This window comes from Arctopsyche grandis, chromosome 5, assembly GCF_051622035.1.
Source record: "Arctopsyche grandis isolate Sample6627 chromosome 5, ASM5162203v2, whole genome shotgun sequence".
NCBI lineage: Eukaryota > Metazoa > Arthropoda > Insecta > Trichoptera > Hydropsychidae > Arctopsyche > Arctopsyche grandis.
Window position 1 is genome coordinate 31,763,712 of NC_135359.1, and position 23,438 is coordinate 31,787,149.

Consider the following 23,438-nt stretch of genomic DNA (forward strand, 5'->3'; position numbering starts at 1 on the left):
ATATGTATATTGAGTGAATGCGACAGTTGCGCTTCGACCAGATAAAACGTGTTTTAAATTGACAAAATCGAGGTTTCGTATTCTACTATTTTCTCCTCCAAAACTGGACCAATTTAAAAAAAAATTCATCATCGGTATGATAAAGATATTTTCTGTGCATCTATTGTCGTATTTTTTTTAAAATCGACCGTTAAATAACCACGCTAGACTCTTTTCGTGGGTGTAAAAAAGAGGCAATTTTATAGATGTTTGGCGGCTCCTAGCTCCTATAAAAAATAATGAATTAAAAAAATAAAACAATAGATGCACCCCAATGGTGAATATACATAGCATATTAAAAAATAATTTCTCTAGTGCCATAATTGAGGTAGGGAGAAGTATAGTACGTTTGTATGGACAAGGCGCTGCTGTCCAGCCCTCTTAATACCCATCTTTTTGATGACATTTTATTTTACATACATATATTTTATTTTTACAAACATAGATATATACTAGGAAGGCTTGACAGGAAGAAACCAATGCGCCTTCCTGGACAATTAAATACAAACAATGCAGCATTTTATTATTACATAAATCACTGTATTTCCAGAAATTGAAGAACACGAAATAACAATTAATTAATTAATTAATTACAGAATTAATCCATTGAGACATCTATGGATTAAGATTTTGTACATAAATTTAACAAATAATACACACAATAAATACAGAAGATTTGTGACAACAGGAAAGATGTTATTTTTGCCAATTTGAGGAACCGTTTCAACAATGATCAGATAAATTGGCAAATTCTGATAAGAAACGATCGATTTGGAGTCACAAATACCCCCAAATCTAATCAGCAGTATGGCGGATCGAACCCACTGGTCACTTGGTGCTAAACATATACACTACCATTAAGCCACACTGCTGGCTCAATGTATATTATATGTATATATAGACATCATCATTTGATGGTTGTACCTCATTCTCGCAAAGCCCTTTATTGGATGGCTCATATTCCTAGAGCTATACGACTTCTCAATGAAATGAGAAGTCGCATAGCTCTAGGTTTAGTTATAAATAATTAGTTACAAACAATGTAGCAATCTATTATTACATAAATCATTGTATTTCCAGAAGCTGAAAAACACGAAATAACAATTAATTAATTAATTACAGAATTAATCCATTGAGACATCTATGGATTTAGATTTTGTACATAATTTTTACAAATTATACACACAATAAATACAGAAGATTTGTGACAACAGGAAATATGTTTTTTTGCCAATTTGAGGAACCGTTTCAACAATGATGAGATAAATTGGCAAAATCTGATAAGAAACGATCGATTTGTAGTCACAAATACCCCCAAATTAACCAGCAGCATAGCGGATCGAACCCACGGATCACTTGGTGTTAAACATACACGCTACCATCGAGCCATACTGCTGGCTAAATGTATGTGTGTTGTTACAACTGTTTCGAGTTCAGTTCTAAGGTTCGAGCTTCAAAAGTTTGCACAACACTGATTTGCAAGTTTTCGCAATCGCGTAAAGTCGCAAATTCTGATACGAAACGATGGACCTGGAGTCACAAATCAAGGTGAGGCCAGCAGCAACCAGTGGGACTCGAACTATCGAATACATATCACTATCTTCGAAATATATATGTATGCTAACCACTAGTCCAAGCTGCTGGATATATATATATATATATATATATATATATATATATATATATATATATATATATATATATATATATTTATATATATATATATATATATATATATATATATATATATATATATATATATATATATATATATATATATATATATATATATATAATATAGAATCTCAACCTCAAATCGAATATTATATTATATTATATATATGTACATATATGGTCTAGATTTGGACATGGTATTTGGGCGTGGAAGTATGCGTGAGGTATGTATTTATACTTTTACTGATTGAATATTCGCTATTTTAAGCCGCATACACAAAAAAATACTTTCCATTGGATGAAAAACGATTTTTTGGTGAAATTTTATGTAATTTAAAAATGAGAGCATATTTTTATCGCTTTTATTCATCGGTGCAAATGGGTACTGTCGGTAAAAATTCGCTATATTTGTTCGATCGAATCGGACGAATGAAAAATAAACTCTTGCTACGCAGAGCAGACCGTGCTAAAAAGTCGGAAAACGAGAAAAACTTTTGAGTGAAAATAAAAAGAAAACCATCACTTGGAGTTTTTCTTGTTTTATTCGCCTATCACGTACAAAAGAAATTGTAGAAAATGGCTATTAGTTCCACCTTTATCTTGGCACGTAATGGACGAACGCTTCTGCCTTAAACAAATTATATATTTATTTATACTATTGAAAATAAAAAAAAACAAACAAACGATTATTTTTACATCTTCACAATTTGAGCAATAGTTAATTCAAAGCGGAGAATTCACTATTTAAACACTCCATGTTTACCTTTTTGCTTGAAATGCAGTCGGAATGTTCTTGATGAATTTGTCACGTTGTTTAGAGAAAGCCGAAATAGAGAGAAACGAAATATTGTATATCAACTTTTCCACCGAAATGTAAAAAATGACCCACTAAAACGTTTCATATCCACCCGATAGTACCTTTACTAAACTTAACCATTCTCATAGTGTATTTCGCAAATGAATTTATAACCCTCAAACTTGTCCAATTACTTAGAAATGCAAATTTGCAATTGCATTATGAAAATCAGCATTTGAATATTCCGCAACAGCATATTAAATTAGGTGTATGTTAAAGTATTGATTATATTATAATTACATATAGTAAACAGAGAGTGAAACGACACTAAGGTGCGGGAAAATGATATACGACTGAATTTCAAAATAATTCAATCCATTAATCACAACAATAACTTTTGACACACACGAAGCGAAAACGAAAAATTTTTCTCTCCAAGTTGTAACACATCCAAGCAGAGATATATCTATATTGCGCAATATTTTATTTGACGGATGGAAATGATATAGTTGAGATAACAACAACCAACTCATACTATGTAGATATTTCAAATTCACACGTAGCAACAATGATGATGAATTAACGGTGATGCAATTCGTGTCACTGGATGATGTGTACAGAAACTTGCAACCTGTATCGTGGGAGACTCCAATTCCTACATTTATATACATACATATATTTGAAGTTGACGTTTCTTTGGTAGTATTTAGTATATATGTATGTAAATAGTATAACACTATTAAATCGGGGCCAACCTTTGGATGCTGTGAATGTATGTTATGAGACTATAAACGCCTACAGATGCCTTTAAAGTTGAGTAGATTTATTTGTATATTCGTAAAAATAAGAGTAAAAGCAAATTTAAATTTCGATATTGAAATTATTATAAATTTTTAACCCTTCCTCCAAGTTTCTAATATAAAGCTCTGGGGTTCCTACGACTAAAGTTTCGATCTCTACTTATGTATGTATGTATGACATAAAGAGACATGTTACACTGACAGCATTACAAGGTAGGAATAACAGTGTTGAAGATGACCCCATAATTGGATGATTGTGCGGTCAGAGAGTGGCAATCAGTGGGTCAACACTAATCGATTCGGTCAAATGAACCGGCTTAGCAAATCCCGTTCAGCTATTACACAAGAATGAAACTGCTCCGATGCGCAAACGCTCGTTTCGTTTTTCGCATTACAGAATTGTCACTTTTTTGACACGCGATTAAATGACTGCGTATTTATCGTGTCAATCTGCGGTGACAACACTCCGAAGCATGAAGCAAACCAAGCAATTTGAGATAATTTCACTGGCTTTTCGGTGACATTTGTTAATATGTTGTGAAAGACGACGTGTGTACAAACAAAATTCCGGGTTATACAATCGGTATCTTCCAATTGCCCAAATACGCAATTTCCCAACGCCTTTTTATTTCCTCGCGGGTAATGTCCCGATTATTATGTATATGTGAATTTGCATATTTAAACTTGTTGACAAGTTAGTCCGCCCAAACAAAACCAAACAGTGTAATCTCGAATCGACTATATATGGAAATGACTGTTTGATTACATGTGATTTATAATGTTATGTAAATTATAAGATGACATCCCATTGACTTTTGTTCGAAGTTTTGATGTGAAAGTGCTATGCATTTCAGTAAGTTCATAAACCTTATAAATACATAAATATATTTCATATAAAAAACTAACAAAATATATCATGCGTTTCTATTACAAGCAAATAATGAACAAATTATTTAAATAATGAAAATTTTTCGAGGAAACATCAACGCGCGGGGAACTACGAAACCCAAAAAATGCTATACTTATATATTATACTATAAAAACAATTCTTGACTAGTTTATTATAATTTATATTTATATTTATTTAGAAATTAGTCAAAAATTTCAATTTAATATGTTCACAATTAAAAGAATCACATTCGACGCAAAAATTCAAGCGAATTATTTAGGAATTTGAATTTTCAACAATCGAAAGTAAATTTTGATCCAATAAAAGTGCATTGAATTTTTACAATACGTTTTTTTTTAATTCATACTGTTGTTAAATGGGAAAAAAATTTAATCGGCCATGAATTCAGCGGTTTTTGGTCTATCACGATGCCATCATTGAAAAGTGTGAGACCGCAACTATGAACGGGAGAGAGAAATACAAATTTTATCAAAATATCATTAAACAGATATAAACTTTCACACCGCACCCAATTTGTTGTTCTATTGTTCTGTAAATACATAGTTACAAAGATTGAAAGCCGCTGGGGTGCATTCGAGTGAATTAGTGGGCGTTGCGAGTAAAAGCGAAAATGTCGACAAGACCGACGAAATGATTACATTCACACTATTTATAATACAGAAACGAAAATGGACGGGTTACAAACGAAATATTCAAATATTTCCCATACTGAATAATAACTGTTGAATATGCATTACCGGCTTGTGCAAATTTTAACCTATCGTAATGCAAAAAAATGGAACAAGCATACACCGATGGAATTTCGTACATAGTTTTTACTGTTTCTTTTTAATCTTGGTAAATATTTAACCACTGTATTTGATGTGTCCTAAATAAATCGCAACAGCGACGTGGAGAATCGTTCACATCCTTATATAGTTTTTACATTCTATCTGTGCCAACTAATCCAATTAGTATTGATTTACGTTCTATTGGAATCGAATGTTGTATAGACGGAATCTCAAGTGCCTCTCAAGAACGAAACCATATTGTCTGTGGTATATTGATTACCATTTGATTTTTGAAATAGTTTGATGCTTGCATATATTGTTAATATTTGATGCCTTCCACTGATGAATAATTTTCCAGTCATTTTCAATGCTTTTTAGAAAGAGTGGAAAGTTGAATCATACTGTGATTTTGATGGATATTATATCTGTTACTATCTTTGTATATATGTATGTATTAATTTTTATACGGGATTGTCTCAGAAAGAAATTAAATCTTGCCTGCAACTACATATTATAATAATTGTATCTACTTTCCCTTAATAGAATCAACCCACAAGAGTAATTTTTTAAAGACGTAATTTCCTAACGCTTTTTTGTACAAAATTTAATAGCAAACATACAATTTAGACGTAAACAGCAATAATAATACCAATTTAATGTTGTATGAAAGTGGTTATTGTTTTTTTTTTGTATAATTTTATGAGTTTCCTTTTTTTTATGCAATAAAACCAGCAGCATTGATCAGTAGTTACCGTGTAATGCTTTCAACTGAATAGTCACGAGTTTAATCACTGGCCCAGTGTTCCTGGCCAATCCTTGGATATGTGGCTCCAGGTCAATCGTTTCCTATCAGAGATTACCAATTTATATGAATTCATTGAAACGGTTCCAGCAAGTTGGCAAACTCGTCCTGTTTCTAGCTAAATCGAGTTTTCAATATCTCAAATTTGCTGATTTATAAAATACTACAAAATTTTTTGTCAAATTTATCCATAGATGTCTCTATGATGCTTTGTAAAATTTTTATATAAATTGTTTATCGATGTTTACATATACATATATGGCCAGGAAGGTACATTGGGGTTTACTTTTTAGACGTTCCTGGTATAAAAATAATTAAATAAATATTGTAAAAAAATTTAAATCTCACAAAACCATTTACACGGATTTGAATCTCTGAATATTTCTAAGACGATGCAAAAATTGAACAGATTTTCCAACTTTCACTAGAATTTAAACCATGGCATTTATAAAGAAACATATTAAAGACTAAACCAGGATTGTCCAAAAAGCAACTTGAGGCTATTCGCTAACCTTCAATTACGATGAAGGTGTCTTATTTCTCTTTTTTAATATAGATAATTATTAGTTCAGAAAATTATCATTTAAGTACATAGTATATGAAATCTATTTTTTTTTGTTTGTTTTAACATGGTAATTTATCTGCATTAATTATGCGTACATTTAAAAAGCTTTTATATCATCTGGATAGCGGTTTCATATAATATCCAAGTTGATGAACCGCTTATCGGAGTTAATTTCCAACCTGTTTAATAAACATGTCCAACGCGAACAAAACGACCGCCCGATACTTTAATTACTACTTCAAGGATTCAATGTAATTAAATTCATAGACAATACTCCTAATACGGGTACCCCTTACATATGCAAACTACCACCGTGAGTCGTAGAAAGCTGATTAACATAATGTATGAAGTTTTGAATACTCACATAGTCAGCCAGATGCCTCATTCCATAGGGGAACCTAGATCTGTCAGGCACCAGTTGTCCATATGAATCTCTCTCCTTCTCCAGCCAGCAATCGTCAACATTGATATACTCGTATCCGGCTGCAGCATACCCTTCGGAGACCAGGAGATCCGTCATGGTGCGGAACAACCGGTCGCTAAAGGACACGAGAACGAGAACACGTTTCAAAAACATACTTGTTGAATACACAGCACCATATATGTGCATAAGTTGCGAACTGTAAATTACCTGATACAATTGTCGGGATCGTTCTTGCAATCTGTGTTGCATCTGAACCTCTCCCAGGCGAGCCATCCCATGGGAGGTGTTAAGGCCAGACCATTTTCAAGTCCTCGAACGAAACTCACTAAAGTCAAAGCTAAGAACAGCTTAATAAACAGCGCCATTTTGTGTTGTTGTTTTGTTTAAACGAGTCCAAATGCAGGTGTTTTCAAACACTGTGTATATTCCCAGATCGATTCATGTATCTGTAACAATAGACATGTCAATTAGTTTTACATTGTATACGTTGATTGATTTGTTAAACATTTAGAAGGTTTGAAGATATTTTTTCAAAATTATATGCTACTATTATGTGCCATTATGGTTGCCCTAAGCGACACAAATGGTTTTTAACTTGTACATATGTATATAAATTTGAAATTTTATTCAAATTGTGGTGACAAATATGTATGCTGGTTTGTCAATTTGACAATTTGCCAATCATGATTAATTGGCAAACTCTGAAACTCTGAAGGAGACTATCGACTTGAAGTCACAAATATCTGATCAGCAGCACTGCAGAAATAGTCAGAATGAAATATTTTCAATTGAGGTCAAACTAGGTCTTGAACTCGAGACCTCTCGGTGGTTAGCATTAATGCAAATTGACTGAATAATCTACAGATGAAACGAGTTTTCTCTACCTTTCCACTTAACAAGCCAGCTTACCAGTTTTAAGAATTAATTTTCATAAAGTCAAGTATTCAATAAGCCGGTAATTATATAGTCAAATACTCAATATGTAGTCTAATTATATCTATCTATCATAAGAAGTAAATTGAGTAAGCAAATTTACTTACAAATTTATAAATATATATGTACATATGTGGAATTTAGATATTTATTATCAAGCACTTAATGATTGACCATGAGTTAGAATTTGATTCTAGAAAGTTTGACGAATGATTTTGAACGTTGTAATATAAGTATAAAATTGAATTTGAATCAATAACTTCATCGTAAAGCATTTAAATGGTACGTTTCCTCTCCAAAAAAGTGTATCTAAGGTATAAATTTCGCCAAATTATAGGAATTAACCATATTTTCACATGATTTTTTTTCCAAAAGGGTGTAGAAATTTAATACAAGGAATAAATAAACAGCAATTTAATATAGATTATCGTTTGGAAAGCGATTTCATATAACGAGCATCCGTTTCACCTCGTGATCGTACGCAAAAAATGATATTTCAAACGTCGGAAACGTGTCTCGAATGTGTTTCGGCTAAATTGATCGACTTTAAAGATCGTTTTGATCTTGAAATGTAAACCTGTCAATAAATGGCACGTACGAAAATTTCTTTTAATTAACCTTTTGCCGAGTAGAAGTGTAGTGAAAGCCGACTTAGTACATATACATATTTTGCAACGTTCAAAGTCGGACCTATTCTTAATTCGATCTCGAATTACACACATGTAACATAACAATATTATCCCGAAGAATGTTGCCATTTAAACGATCGAATTAGAAAACCATCGATTACGTCGACGTTGAAGTGTTAATTGGAGAAATCGCCGATACGATTTAATTATTTATTTATTCACAGCGTCACCTTATGTACAATTAACGCAATGAGTTGAATAATTCATCTTATTGAATAACTCGTTGATAATGACATTAGGAGAGGTCACGACTAATAATGTGAATATTAATTGTATTAATATATGTAATTTATACATGCTTATTACTAATTTTATTTCAATTCATTATAATATGATATTTATTAGCGGTTAAAAACTATATTACATACAAAAATAATGATCTTAAAGTACATACAGTGGATAGAGATGTATGCAAGCTTATTATTTAAACGTCAAAATATCTAGTTAAATCGTATAGATTACACTGTTCGACACGAAAAATGGTTCAGAGACGAGATATGACTTTTCTTATAGATCTATGCCCAGTAAACACTAATCTGGTAATAAAAAATGTTGATTGGCTCGAGATTCGGAGATATATTCGTTTATTTTATCGAGGTAAGCAAGTTATCAATAGAATTTTGTTATTAATCCACAAGAATAGTCGAAATATGATTTCTCTAAGTGAAATTTTATTTAATTCTCATATAAAGACAATTTAATATATTATCTCTATTAATTCAATTCAGATTCGTGTAAATACGAGTAAATACTAATACGAGCTTTTAGCTCGCAATTTTACCGATTTAAAATTCAGCACACTTCCAAATAACCCTTTAAACGAAAAAAAAAAATAGTGTGGCCAAAACACTATTCCAATAAACGTGTTTCAAAAAAAAATACTCAATATAAAATAGTATTAACAGTGGTAAAAAATCCCAAATGAAAATACGTACTTTTGACTTTTGATTTAAACTGGACGACTACTTAGAGAGATTTGAAAGCTGAAAAGTACTACAAATGAAAGATAAAACACCTGACTATAGATTCCAATATTCATTTTGAACAGCAAATTGACAGGTTTTGAGACATCGACCGAACAACACCAAGATATAGAAGAATCGCACGATTTAAAAAATACATACTATATCTCGAGCTAATCAACATTTTTTATTACCAGATTCGTATTCACTGGGCATAGATCTATAAGAAAAGTCATGTCTCGTCTCTGAACCAAAAAAAGTCGTCATTTGTCGAACAGTGTTATTATTGTCAAAGGTTAAGACGATTAAAAGTCATAATCGATCGTTTAAACTGCAAGCTGAAAGCTTGTAATCGAACCGTGTGAATCTCGTTTCAGGAAGACAATCATTAGAAAAGAAGATTGATAAGCACCAATTAATCATTGATTTAATGAACCGAATCATTTCTCACGAATATACGAGCATATCATGATGCAATAAAATAAAGGAAGGCCAACGATTGCAATAGAATACACGACAGATCAATTATTGCATGTACTAAAAACCGTAATAATATCACAGTGACAGTTTTAGTGACCGCAATCAAAAGACAACAACCTGTCAACAATAAAATAAAATGATGAATCGCGTGCATTTACAACCTTGTTTATTCTCCTAAGGTCAAGTCCATTACAATTTGATTAGAATGTCCATTGTATTCTCGGTGACTCTTTGCAGGAATATTGCATCAAATTGTGTAACAGTGCGGTAATCAATTTTGACACGTGTGTTTTTTTTTTCGTTGCTTTGCTTTTCGACTTTTCATAGACGCAGTGAAAAACCTGTATATTTGCATATGTATATGATTTTAATTATGTTTCAAATTTTCCATAATGTTTTACTGAAGTGTAATAGTTTTGTATACAGTCAGAAACCTATTAAGCTCTATGCTTAATTATCGAAAGTGATATGGTTAATGCCGTAAAATTGGCAAACACTCATATGTAAATTGCAAATAATATGTAAATTGCGTCGATGGCGAAAATGTGCCGCCATTTTTGAGTCAAACGAGAAAACGACGTGGTTTTTTTTAAATACATACGTCTTAATAAAATATCAACAGGCGGATATCATAAATAATGTCAATCGATTATTTTGCGTCAAATATTAATACAAATTAATTAAGTGGATAAAATTTAAAATCTTCACACATTCCCATATTTAAAATTACATGTACATATGTAATGACTGGAAGTATTTATGGTTTTGTTTCCTTACTATATATTTATAGACTTTTTGTATATAAATATATTTATATTTATATACCATTTTTGAAGGAATCGTCGTTTGTTTGATATTTAATTCGATATTGTATGATATTTGATCGAAATTAAAGGGTTTTTAGTGATATTGTCTTAAATTCGGAAGACAACTTTTGCTTTTTACAATATATAAAAAAAATTCACATAAAAGACATTTAAATTTTACGCAATATCTAAAGCTCGTTAAGATAAATACAAACATATTAAAATTTTAATTTTAGTTAATAAAAAAAGTACATAAAAAGGAAGAGTGGACTATTAGCTGTCTATAAAACAAAACAGGTTGAAAATGTTTAGAAAATTATGACTACGAAAGCATTTTGAATGTGAAAATATGACATTAGACATATTGAAGTAGAGACATTTTTAATGAGATTAAGCAATACAAAACTTTTTTATTATTAAGGTAAATTTGTACTGAAAAATGATCACGATTGAATCAAAGGTCGTAGGCCAGGTGCGTGTAAAATTTTAATACAAACGACAGGTGCATAAAAAATTAACAAAGTGAAATGTTCGAAAAGTTGTCATGTGAATCATCATTGTGCAACGAATGTTACGCGTTACGATTAGAAGCGTAACTTACGAATTCCACAGGTTCCAAAGCGCTTTGAACTAACCGTTGTTGATTCGAAAGCATTCATATTTCAAAGGAGAAATAAGGAAATATATAATGAGTAGGTACTATCGAAGATGATAAGTAGAAAATGAACGATGATTACAGATCGTAATAACGACATGTTTTCATATGAAACGTGAGCGAAATAATTACATCACATTATAGGTTTTAGTCATTACATACAGTACATGTGTAACAATACATGCGAATAATTTTCAGTCTTGTGTATTTATATACAATGTAAATACATATATTCAGAAGGTGAAAACTCGTGTAATATCACGAAATTAGCATTCAATAAAATTTTCAACATTTCTCTTACAAGTTATATATTATATGTATTTAAAATATTATTATATATTCAGTCTCTTGGTAAAATAACTGCTTCAAGTGGTAAACCGGTTATCCGGTGACTATGTGGTTAAGTCGTAACCGGTGACCCGAAACGTATTAAATCTGTAACAGTTTCACTTTCTTTCAACCGGTCATTTCAATTTATCAAGGAAAATTATTTTTTTAATAAATAAAAACAGGATATTTTACATTAATTAAAAATATTTACATATATGTATGATATGATGGATTGATTGTTGTGTGCCATGCACGTGTCTAATTAGTTGCAATAAATGTAGCGCGTGTTTAAGTTAATAAATTCACCGTGTGCAAGGTTGCAGTGTTTGAATCGTGACGTTTTCAGAATGTTGATGATTATATAATTAAAAACGAAGTTAGCTTCACAGTTTGGAAATCGGCGTGAATGAAAGTAAAATTACGATCGAATAACAGCGGATATGCGAGTCGCTTATGTCAACAACGGAATGCCAACAACAGCCAAACTGTTGGAAAATTAATTACTTTAAAGTGTAAATTAAGAACGGAACTCATTTTTTGACGAGATTCATCTTTTTACATTGCAATAAAAGAGTTAAAAATAGGTTTTGATCTTTTTTTTTCAAATTATGTTGTATATGTTACAGTCGAAGTATATTTTCAGTTGTAGTATATTCCAAATTGAATTTTAAGTCATATTCGAATACAAATCAACTAGTGAACTATATCTCTACAAGCGCCAATACACTTTCAACAATGTGCGCCAGTTGTAATGTAACAGTTGTGTTTTGACTACTCTGATGTTTTTACGAATGCTTTGGAATTCAATAATGCGTTAATATATGCTAGGTATTACAAATAAAAGTATATCTAAAAGATAACTATAAGATGTGTTCAGAAACATGTAACTTTCGAACTCAATTTTCTAGTCGAGGGACGATTTCACGAAAACCTAACCTATCCATCTAACCTGGTACCAACTTATAGTTGAACTGTATCTTTAGTTGTAATATATTTTGAGGATTAAGAATATAATTCGCCACATGAATCAACTTACGTGGGTTATACCGAATATACATATTCCAGCTAGTCAAAATATATTACAACTGAAAATACACTTCAACTTTAACAGTAGTTGGTACTCGGTTAGATGGAATATAATCCAACTAGTCAGAATATATTATATTACAACTGGAAAATACACTTCAACTGTAACATATAGCAAAACTAAAGAGTTGATCATTTATTTTTAATACGATACTATTTAATTATTTAAAAATGAAAATCTTTCAAATTAATTTATATATGAAAAACAAATGACCACGCTTAATTATTTTTCCTATTGAATTTTCGTCACTATTTTCACTATTGAATTTTAAACACATCACAAGTAAATGTGTACAATTTTTTTATTAAAAACTAAAGCACGCTGATTATATTTTAAATTTTGCGAAACACATAAACTTTTACACTACTTGAGTATTGTAAAATTTAGCGCGAATAACGGACGACCAAAATTTCTACTTTTTAGTTTCTTCCTAACTACATAAATAATAAAATTGATTATAATATTTAAAGCTTTCGATTAAAAAAATTAATATATTTTGGCTCTCTATATGATGGAATTAATATTTCAATATTATTTCCGAAATTTAACTACATATGTATATCGACTTAATCGAAGTCTTTAAAATAACAAATAATCATGATAATTGACCTATGTATGTATGCATGTATTTCCAAACTCATTGCGTTCAATGAAAACACTCATCTTAGAGGTGTGACCTCTAAGATGAGTGTTTTCATTGAACGCAATGAGTTTGGAAATACATGCATACATACATACATAGGACAATTATCATGATTATTTGTTATTTTACACACTCTCGGATTCCATAAAGAAAAATCGAATAAATTGATCAGAGATTCCTTCTTTCAAACAGAGTGGTTAAAGTTTGAAATAGTCTACATATGTATATCGACTTAATCGAAGTCTTTAAATTAACAAATAATCATGATAATTGTCCTATGTATATATGCATGTATTTCCAAACTCATTGCGTTCAATGAAAACACTCATCTTAGAGGTGTGATCCTTATAAACGTGGTGAAATAAAAAAATTGCCAAATAAATGAAAAATAGCACGGAAAAAAAATCCGCAAAAAAAATATATTTTTGACTTTTAAAATTTGCTAGAAAATTAATCAGAAGTATTTTAAAGCTATGAAATATAACAATTAATAGGAAAAATATCTGACTATTGATTCCAATACTCACTTTGAGCGTAACAATCCTAAATTTTGAGTTAAAGACCGCAAAAGCCAAAAAACTGTAAAAATCGCGGATTTTTTTAAACGCTCATATCTCGTAAACGATCACCCACCAACAAAAATCAATATCATTTTCGAATTCAGTGGGTCAAACTTAGTAAAGATTGGCTAGTCTCCGCTCTGGTATTTTTTTTGTTGCTCAGTGTAATTAGTCATTAATACGGTTTCAATGAACTTATTTAAAATCTGCCTTAATCTACGTATCTCTATAAAACATTTATTTTCTGAAGATTGTTCGTACAGACATACTATCGAAAATGCGCACATATTTATGAACATAATCATGAGTACATTCAAAATATCTGCCTAATAAAAGTATTTGTTTCCTATACATATCTATTAACGGAAGTTTAATTTTTCCTTCTTAATAATAGTTCAGTTTGAGAGCCACAAAACATTGCGCAATGTGATAAGAGATGTTCGCGACAATGTGCAGGTGCGTAAAAAGAGCAATAAAAGAGATAGATATCTTGCGCAATCTCAACTTTCCACAAAGGCACACACAAACACTTAACACGCACAAGAAGTAACTAGCAGGTGCTCTCAACCATTTTATTTTAAAACCAATCCTTAACAGCTCTCCCTTAATAATTTTTCAATTCAAAACTAATAGACCTTCCTGAAATAAATTATGATTGACTGAAACTATAATACTTTGGCCCAATTATGCAATGTTTTGATCAATTTAAAATACATTATTTTGCTTAAGGATTTTAAATGATCCTTATTTGAAAATTTTGTGATAAGAATGCTTGACATATGTACATATGTATATGCTATGATGTTTTGACGTATAACAACGTTTATATTTGAGGTAAAATATGGCACCTTTAAATTGGCTATAAATATGAGATTATCCCTTGTATAGTAACAACACAATACAAATTTTCAATTTTTATCGTTCTTTATTTTCTTCTTTATTTTTTTCCTTTAAATATTTTGGGTAGCATGTGAATGTTTGTTCAATAAAATTAAATGTGTTGTATGTATGTTTATTTAAAATGTGTATTATTTATGTATTATCTGGCCACAGTGTCATATTGCGGTAACCTGTGAATACACTGTGGTATATGTTTATTAAAATAAAAAATAAAAATACATAAGAAGTGTATATTGAATGTACTATTCAACGATATGTGCAAGAATGACGTTTTATAACAATGATAATAAGTCATATACCTTAATGTTTTAATGTAAAACAACGCTATTTTTAAGTTGAAATATGTCATATATTGCATTTTTTTCTTTCGTATATATGTACATGTATTGTATTTTCAACGAAATAATGGTGCCACTTAAGTATGCGGTCTACCTTCACATATCCACTTTAGTATGCGATCTACCTTCACGTTTTTACTTTAATATGCGGTCTCACTATCTCAGTTCTCGTGTGTGACAGTGAGACTGAATAATACCGACACTAACAACATAATCTTAAATTAATAGGGCCAACCCTAACTTAACCTAACCTAACTTGATCCTTGATAAATAGGTGTTGGCTGCTAAGATATGTTTTTTGTGTGAAAATATTGAGTCAAGTTTGGTTAGTTAAGTTAGGGTTGGTTCATTTAAGATTAGGTTGTCAGGGTTGGTATTTTCTTCGCTGCTGACGATATTTTGACAGAAATGCTTCGACAACATTATGGGGCGGCTGGAGAAAAAATTAAATAGTATAGAGGTTGTTGTTACGATGCAAATAAAAAAAATTAGTCAACTGCGATTCAAAGGCAGACCGCATACTAAAGTAGCACTGAAATAAGTATATCGTTAAGCAGAGTAAGAATGACGTTTTGCAACAATGATAATAATATCTTGATGATTTAAAATCACTCCGCGGTAATGCAACAAAGTTATGCAAAAATGTATGAAATTTTGTATACTGAGTGAAATAAATAATTAAAAAAAAACTGCTAATATTTAAATTATGCTCATAATGAAAGCATACGAGACAATAGTAAAAATGAAACTTTGTAAAACAACATTCAAAATTCTACAATTGTGTATAGTATAGTACATTTAGGTTCCAATTTTGACCCATTTTGAATTTCATTGAGTGGATTTTTTAATCATTGATTATTTTGTAACTTTACGTGACACTGTGCTTGAGAATAACTGATCTACAATACGTATGTATGTACACAGTGCAGTGGCGGCGCGTCCCACACGTATTATTACGATAATAAAAACGAAACATAGTCCGTTTTTCATTTCGATTTTTTTTGTTTTCGTAGTTCAGTCGTCGACGATGTTATCCGTTGATTTATACGCGTAATCATAACGCAATCTAAGCAGTGTAAAAGAGACACAATAATCATTTGCTTTGCGGTCGTAAAGCGATACGAGCCGTCACTTTCGATTCGAGTAAAGCGCGGCAAACTGCCGGCAAATTAACTGCCGACTCGCATAACGAACTTTCAATTGCGAAAATGTTGCGTTTGCGAAGACAATTATTCGTAAATGACTGATTGTTGCGTCGCCGAAGGGTTCGTCTCTTATTATTGCTATTTTTACAAACCTCCTTTATGTTTTTATGTCAAGTGATGGTTGGAGCTCAACTAACATCTCTTCAAAACCGTGTCATCATAAACCAACTGGCAACGTGGTTACTGACGAACACATTTCCTTGACTACACAATGGGGCTTCAAACTTTCGCGTCGGTAAAATTGTATTTACGAATATTATTATTAACAGTTTTTTTTCACAGTAATCTTCCCGGACATGCATACAACAAATCCTGAAAGTTCCATCGTAATCGTTTCAGTGGCTTAGGAGCCTATACGAGACAGACTGACAAACGAATAAAGATTCAATTTTATATCAATATGTAGATATAATCAACGTTGGAGCTTGGGGGTAGAATCTGAAGATGAGCTTTGAAAATTAAAATTTAAAATCATTAACACTTTAGTGGCCGCGCAATTTCAACGGTGAAATCATATAAATATTCGTTAAAATGTTTGATTTCATAAAAACAATTTTAAACATAACAGAAATTTGGGCACCCCAACAAAGTCGCGCACGATAAAACCACACACAACAAAACCGACATTGCCTCGCTGACATAGCCGCGCAGAACAAAAGTAAATTCCTATGTATATTTTATATCCAATATAAATTAATAAATACTCATAATTAGAAATTGGAGTCAGATGGGCGCAACATTAAAAAAGTTTTTTGAAAGAGCATAATTGGATTTCACACTTTTTACAATGTTATTTTATTTTATTTATATATTTACCTGGAAGGTTTGAAAGGTAAACCCAATGCACAGTTGAATAAATGAGAACAAAAAGTACATACACACACTTGTGTACACGCTATTTAATTTTATAAAGGTTTGAAGAAAAAATCTCGATATAATACCATTAAAACAGATTGATTGCTGTAAAATATTAGTACAATACGACATTTTAAATATTCACCAACAAACTCTGTCAAAGTTGAACCCTAATACATTTCTATCGATGATCAGTAATCGAATAAAACCAAACATAACTAATTTTTATTTAATTTTGTAGTTCTATTTTGCGCGGCATTGACTGGGATATTTCGTGTTTGCGGAATAGCGGATTTGTCGGCGCGGCATTGTCGCGTCACCAATACGTGTATTGGTTGAAAAAGATTAATGTCAAATCAGTTATATCATTGAATTTGTTTACAACAATAATTAAAATGACTATATATTCGACTGAAATGTACATATGTTATTTGAGTTTAGTATTTTAAAATTACAGCGTTACATTAAATAAGCGTTTTATATTATAAAAAGCAATTAAAATGACAGATTTTATTACAAAATTTCTCCATTCTGTATTTAATGTTTAAGAAAGTGTAGAAAGTAATATAAAAATTTGAAATAAAACGGAGTGAGAGATAGAAAATACCTAGTTTATGCACTTTTCATACGTACATACATACAATTAGACATTTCTTGCAAGTTTTTAAGTATTTACTTATTGAACCTTGAATAACATGGATTACAGAAGTAATTAAATAACAAACTAATTCATAATAATTGCACACAGCGCTTCCTACTAATGATAAACCGAACAGACATGAACGATAACCAACAAAGCATGACAACATGTGATTATCGTTTCGTGACCGAACTTTGCTTTTTTCCAACAACACATTTATATTTATTGTTTTATTTATACATTTCCGAGATTTTTCAATGCATAAAATATTACAGCCATAAATTTAACACCCAAATGGAACAAAAACCTATAATAATCAACTCTTAACTACAATATACCCAAAATAATTTCGAAGAGGATGTTTTTAAAACCTCAAAAAAAATCTATTTGCATTGCAATTATACATGAATTATTTTCGGTTTATTAAAAAATTATACATGCGATAATAATTGCGAAATTCCCCGCATATTTTTGTTTTATTTATCAATTAAATCTGCCATTATACATTATATATCTCACAGGTGTAATATTATATATCGAGACAAAACAACTCGTTTTATATCAGCAATCGTACAATAGGGTCAGTGGCTTGACATTGTTGATGGACAACATTCCGACGATTTGCACATTTAAATTCATTATAGTCGTCGACGGACTGGGCGTTTTATTTGCGTATAAATAATTTATGAACCATATGATAAAAATAATGTACGAATTTATTTTCACGAGGCGCCCGTGCCGGTCATCGCCGAATCCTCACGTCCGGGTCATTTGACTATTCGCCACTGCATTGACTTGCAATTAAGTTTGTATGTATGTATTTGGAAAATATATACCTATATATGTATATAAAAAGTTAGAAACACCTGCCAATGTGTAATAAATCCTTATGAGAATATTAGAAACTATTTTTAATCGCAAGGTCATTATATATCGCAAGGCTAACTTCATGCAATTTATTAATACTTTCGATTTTAGCAAATAAAATTTTGTGCTAGCTCTATACAAATAAAACACTTGTATAAAATATGATTTTATAAAAAAAACATGCATCTTTTAAAAGTATCTACTATGTAGTGACGAGAGACTGTAGTTGTATAAAATCCTTGCCACAAAAATGATCTATATACGTATTTATGTTCTACATAGATTTTTAGTAAATAAAGTAAGAACTATTGAAAAAACGATAATCAGCTACATATGTATATATATATTATTTTTTCACTGTTTTATTATTCATAGGTAGATATCAAAAGAATCAGTGGACTTTTTCTCCAATTATGCCTGTAAACATTAACATTAAAATAAGACAAACATTAACAATACTAACAAAAAATATAATTATAATAATTATTAATAATACTAGTAAAAAAGTAACGTCTACCAATGCTAAGTGTAAACGTAAGTTGTTAATGGGTGGTAGAAAGCCGCGTTTGGATATCTAGCTGTCATCGCTTCAATCTGATACAAGATTCGGCACGTCGAAGAACGGCACGTCGTGTGCTTGGCTCCCCACTGTGGGGCTTCTCCTACATTTCTCCAAATATGGGATACTGGCAAGCGAGGATAAATACAATGATACAATTTTACCGAAAACACTTCGGGGATGGTGTGTGCCTCAAATATGTGCAAGGCATGCCACATTTTTTTCGTAGGTTTAAAAGTATCTAAAAAAAAACCACGTACCGCGTTCCTTCCGGTGTGATTTCGCCCTTACTCTTCGACGTCAAATGTATTAAAAAATATACATATATGCATAACAGTTGTCTGTTTGTGCCCTTGTGTGCATATGTACTTTATTTATTGATTTTATTTTATATACCTATAGATATATACCAGGAAGGCTTGACAGGAAGACCCCAATGCGCCTTCCTAGACAATTAATTACAAACAATGCAGCATTTTTATTAAAAAAATCACTGTATTTCGAGAAGTTTCGAGATGTATTAATTAATTAATTAATTAATAAATCCATTGAGACATTTATGAACAACTAGCTGAGCCTGGCATGCGTTGCAATGCCACAATAATGCATGCAATTCCCGTTCCCGTTTTCATTGCCATTCCCGTTCTTGTTCCCGTTCCCATTTGTCGGAAAAACGCAGGCAGCGAATTATAGCGTTGCAATGACACTCATTCCCGTTTTTCCCGTTTCATTCCCGTTTTTTTTCACAGTAATCTTCCCAAACATGCATACAACAAATCCTGAAAGTCGCATCGTAATCGGTTCAGTGGTTTAGGAGCCTATTCGAGACACACAAACATACATTAATTTTTGTATATGTATATGTATATAGAAGATTAAAAGATTTTAGAACCAAAAATAAAAAAAAAGTTTTTTAAAAACATACCTATTCTATAATTTGTATATAAAATTATTATTTTGAATAAAAATACCAATAATTTTATTTTACGACCCCGGTATCTATGTTTAAAACTAAAAACTGGATAGAAGTCAGGCACTTTTCAGAAATTCAAATTTCAAACGCGTTTTACACGATATTTTTGCACCATCGTAATGGCGAAGTATCCATTTACTTATATTGATGACCAAAATGAGCAATATGGCAAAGTATGAAACAGATCGGATAAGATTTAAACTTTTTCCTGAATTGTAATCGTAAGTGAAACGTAAAGGAGGTATATAAATATAAAAAAGGCCAACGATTTTATTTACCAACTATTCAATTAGAGTATTGAATCATTTCAAATTGTAATATCTACATACATATGTAAGAATAATACTGAGTAAACTAAATTTTCAAAACTAAGCCACATCTCATATGTGCATATTTGAAGGAAAATTGGCCTTGTTTTCGAAAAAGTCGACTGAAGTCATTCAAATACAGAAGTCAAACGAATCCATCAAGTCCATGTCAACATTTCAGAACCATTAATTCAAGTCACGTCACAGCGAACGACAACATCCTTTCCAATTCGCCCAAAAACTTCAATGGCTCACGTACATAATTCCATTTATAAGTACATGCTTTTGCACAGGTTGTTGTACCGTAAACGTGTGTACGTATGACATTGTCAAAATAGACAATGACATGTCGGTTATTATTACTTTCGAGGAATTGCAAAACGTATCGTTATCGAATACAAAATGGTCCATACATACGTACATACGTATAAAATAATACGTTGTGTCGAAATTTTAAATTATTGGGTTGGACAAAATGCACGAGTGTAAATTTACTTTCCCTGCCGAAAAAATATGTTAAAATAAAAAAAATAGCCACTTATGGTTTTATCAATGTTTAAATTTATACAGTTTTTGCGCGTCTGCTGGCAAGATTGCTTTTTAATGCGATTCGGGGTTTTTCGCTGAATTAAAACAGTATAAATTATGAATAAACGCGATATTTTTTTGTATTACAGTCGATCTTACACATTCATACATGGATTATTGCCAATTATGATGTGTTTCTGAGAACGAATGACCGCAGAGGAAACAAAGCGTACAATCATTGAAGGTAACCTTTGAAATGTATACATTTTTTACGTTGTTTAAAATATTATATGATATCGTGATTTATTTTGGATGAATTGTATTAATGTTGCAGACAACGAGGAAATTTGAAATATGCTGCAAATGCAATCATTGATTTCAAGGACTAACTTAACAAAAGGACACGTGACGTCATATTACGTAGGCTTACACGGAAGCTTTTTCCTTTTATGCTTAAGAAGATTAAGATTAATGGTAGCATACTAATAAAAAATCGATATTTTTAAATTACCCAACCGATATATGTATGAGCCGTTATATTTGAAAGTGGCATAATTTATTGTTATAAATTAAATATAAATTTTTACGTTTAACAATGTATAAAAATACTGGTGGCCTGTAATTTGTTTATTCTGTGTTTTTCCGAGATTCTGGATATATCGTCAATTAAGTTCAAATTAAGTTCAAACACAATTTGCGTTTTTGGAACTGAAAAAATTGACTTCTGCCACTTTTTAAAATTTATTTATTTATTTAAAGTTTAAGTTTGGACAATTGTGGCATTATAGGAGTCCCTAGTGCGCTACAATGGTCGAAAAAATACAGAGGGATGAGAAAAATAAAAATATATACATATACATATAAGCAGACGAAATATACCTTTTATACATAATCATAATAAACAGTAGCATTATAATAATAGCAGGTATAGTGAAAATATCAAATAATAAAATACAAAGGAATGTCTTGCACCTATAGCCAGCACCAATATATAAGAACCAGCCGCAAATACAAAACATCCCTGCGAGGTCCAAATAGAAGAGAGAAGATAAAAATTCCACTTATACATCACATTCAATTATGAAAATGATGATGAGCGCAAGCTACCAGACAAATCGGTTAAAATAATCCCCGATAACCTAATAGGCTAATAGAAAAACCTAATAGAAACCTAATAACCTAATAGAAAAACGCCAATAGGCGTTGTATCTTCAATGTTACCTTTCCAGGTAGCATTGAAAAAAAATCATTACACAGGTCGTGTAATCCATGTCATTCATTTGTCAACGTTTATTGAAATTCTGAATTTATAACCATAGCAGAATATTCCGATGGAAATCCCTAACTGCTGAGTGATTTAGATTGTGACTTGGCATTTAGACTGTGAGCATTACATTTTAACATCAATGAAGAAGATGAAACTAGTTTTGGAAAAATACATTCATTAATAGACTTTTTTTAAATTTTATATTTTTGCTAGATATACTATTAGAGAGTCTAAACACACCTTTACAAAACTCAAATTCCTCGACCGTAGTTATCTAGGGTTTGTTTGGACTAGCTACAATTTTTATACCTGCTTTCTATTGGATTTATAAATAATTCTAGTTTAAAATATTGACGAAATTTTCACCGGGCGGGCTTTCAACAGAAAAGACATCAACACTCAAAGGGAATTAAAAAAGTTATAGTAAAAACTTATATTCACATATCGTATAGTGTTATCCATGATTAATCAATAATTAGTATTGAAATATTACATTTCGATTGACCAATCAGATTTAATCACACACTTTAAGCCCCGCCTCCAGATGATTTTGATTGGCGCTATCGGATTTTTCCGACCAATCAGCGCACAACAATGCGAAAACCGAAATCTTCACTGAAAATCGCCATCACGAATACAATGGATCGACACGTGACAATTCGCATTGTTTTTGCACAAACTAGACCACGATCAAATTGTGCAATACGTATTGTACTGTTTTATGTGTATAATATATATGTATGTACTTCTGTAAAAAGGATCGATCGTGATCGCGGCTCAGTGGTCCGTCACGGTGCGTGTGAAAACGAAAGTTCCCGTGTCGAATGACACGCTTGTTGCTCAACCGTGGCTCGCGTGTCATTTTTTCGATACATCAACATTGTTAAGGTTCGTCCTAAGGTACGCACTTATTCCAAATACGACGAACTCAACCGTTTGACTATCAAACGAACCAAAATCTAACCCCAACAGGTGAAACAATCTGAAAGTCTCATCGTAAACATTCCGCATATCACAAGTTTATATAGCGGGTAAACAAAAATGTATAGAAGATGAGTGGGGATAAATTAGCG

General features: G+C 31.3%; 1 protein-coding gene across 2 annotated transcripts in view; it reads right to left on the reverse strand.

Moving 5' to 3' along the window:
* Positions 1-23,438, reverse strand: part of LOC143912005 (alpha-N-acetylgalactosaminidase) — a 48,655-nt gene that overhangs the window by 12,630 nt on the left and 12,587 nt on the right. For both annotated transcript variants that reach the window (XM_077431112.1, XM_077431111.1), the window contains exons 2-3: positions 6,988-7,226; positions 6,721-6,895 (exon numbers count right to left, since the gene is read on the reverse strand). In XM_077431112.1, coding sequence (XP_077287238.1) covers positions 6,721-6,895; positions 6,988-7,145 — 333 coding nt within the window. In that variant the 5' untranslated portion in view covers positions 7,146-7,226. The remainder of the gene's footprint in view (positions 1-6,720; positions 6,896-6,987; positions 7,227-23,438) is intronic.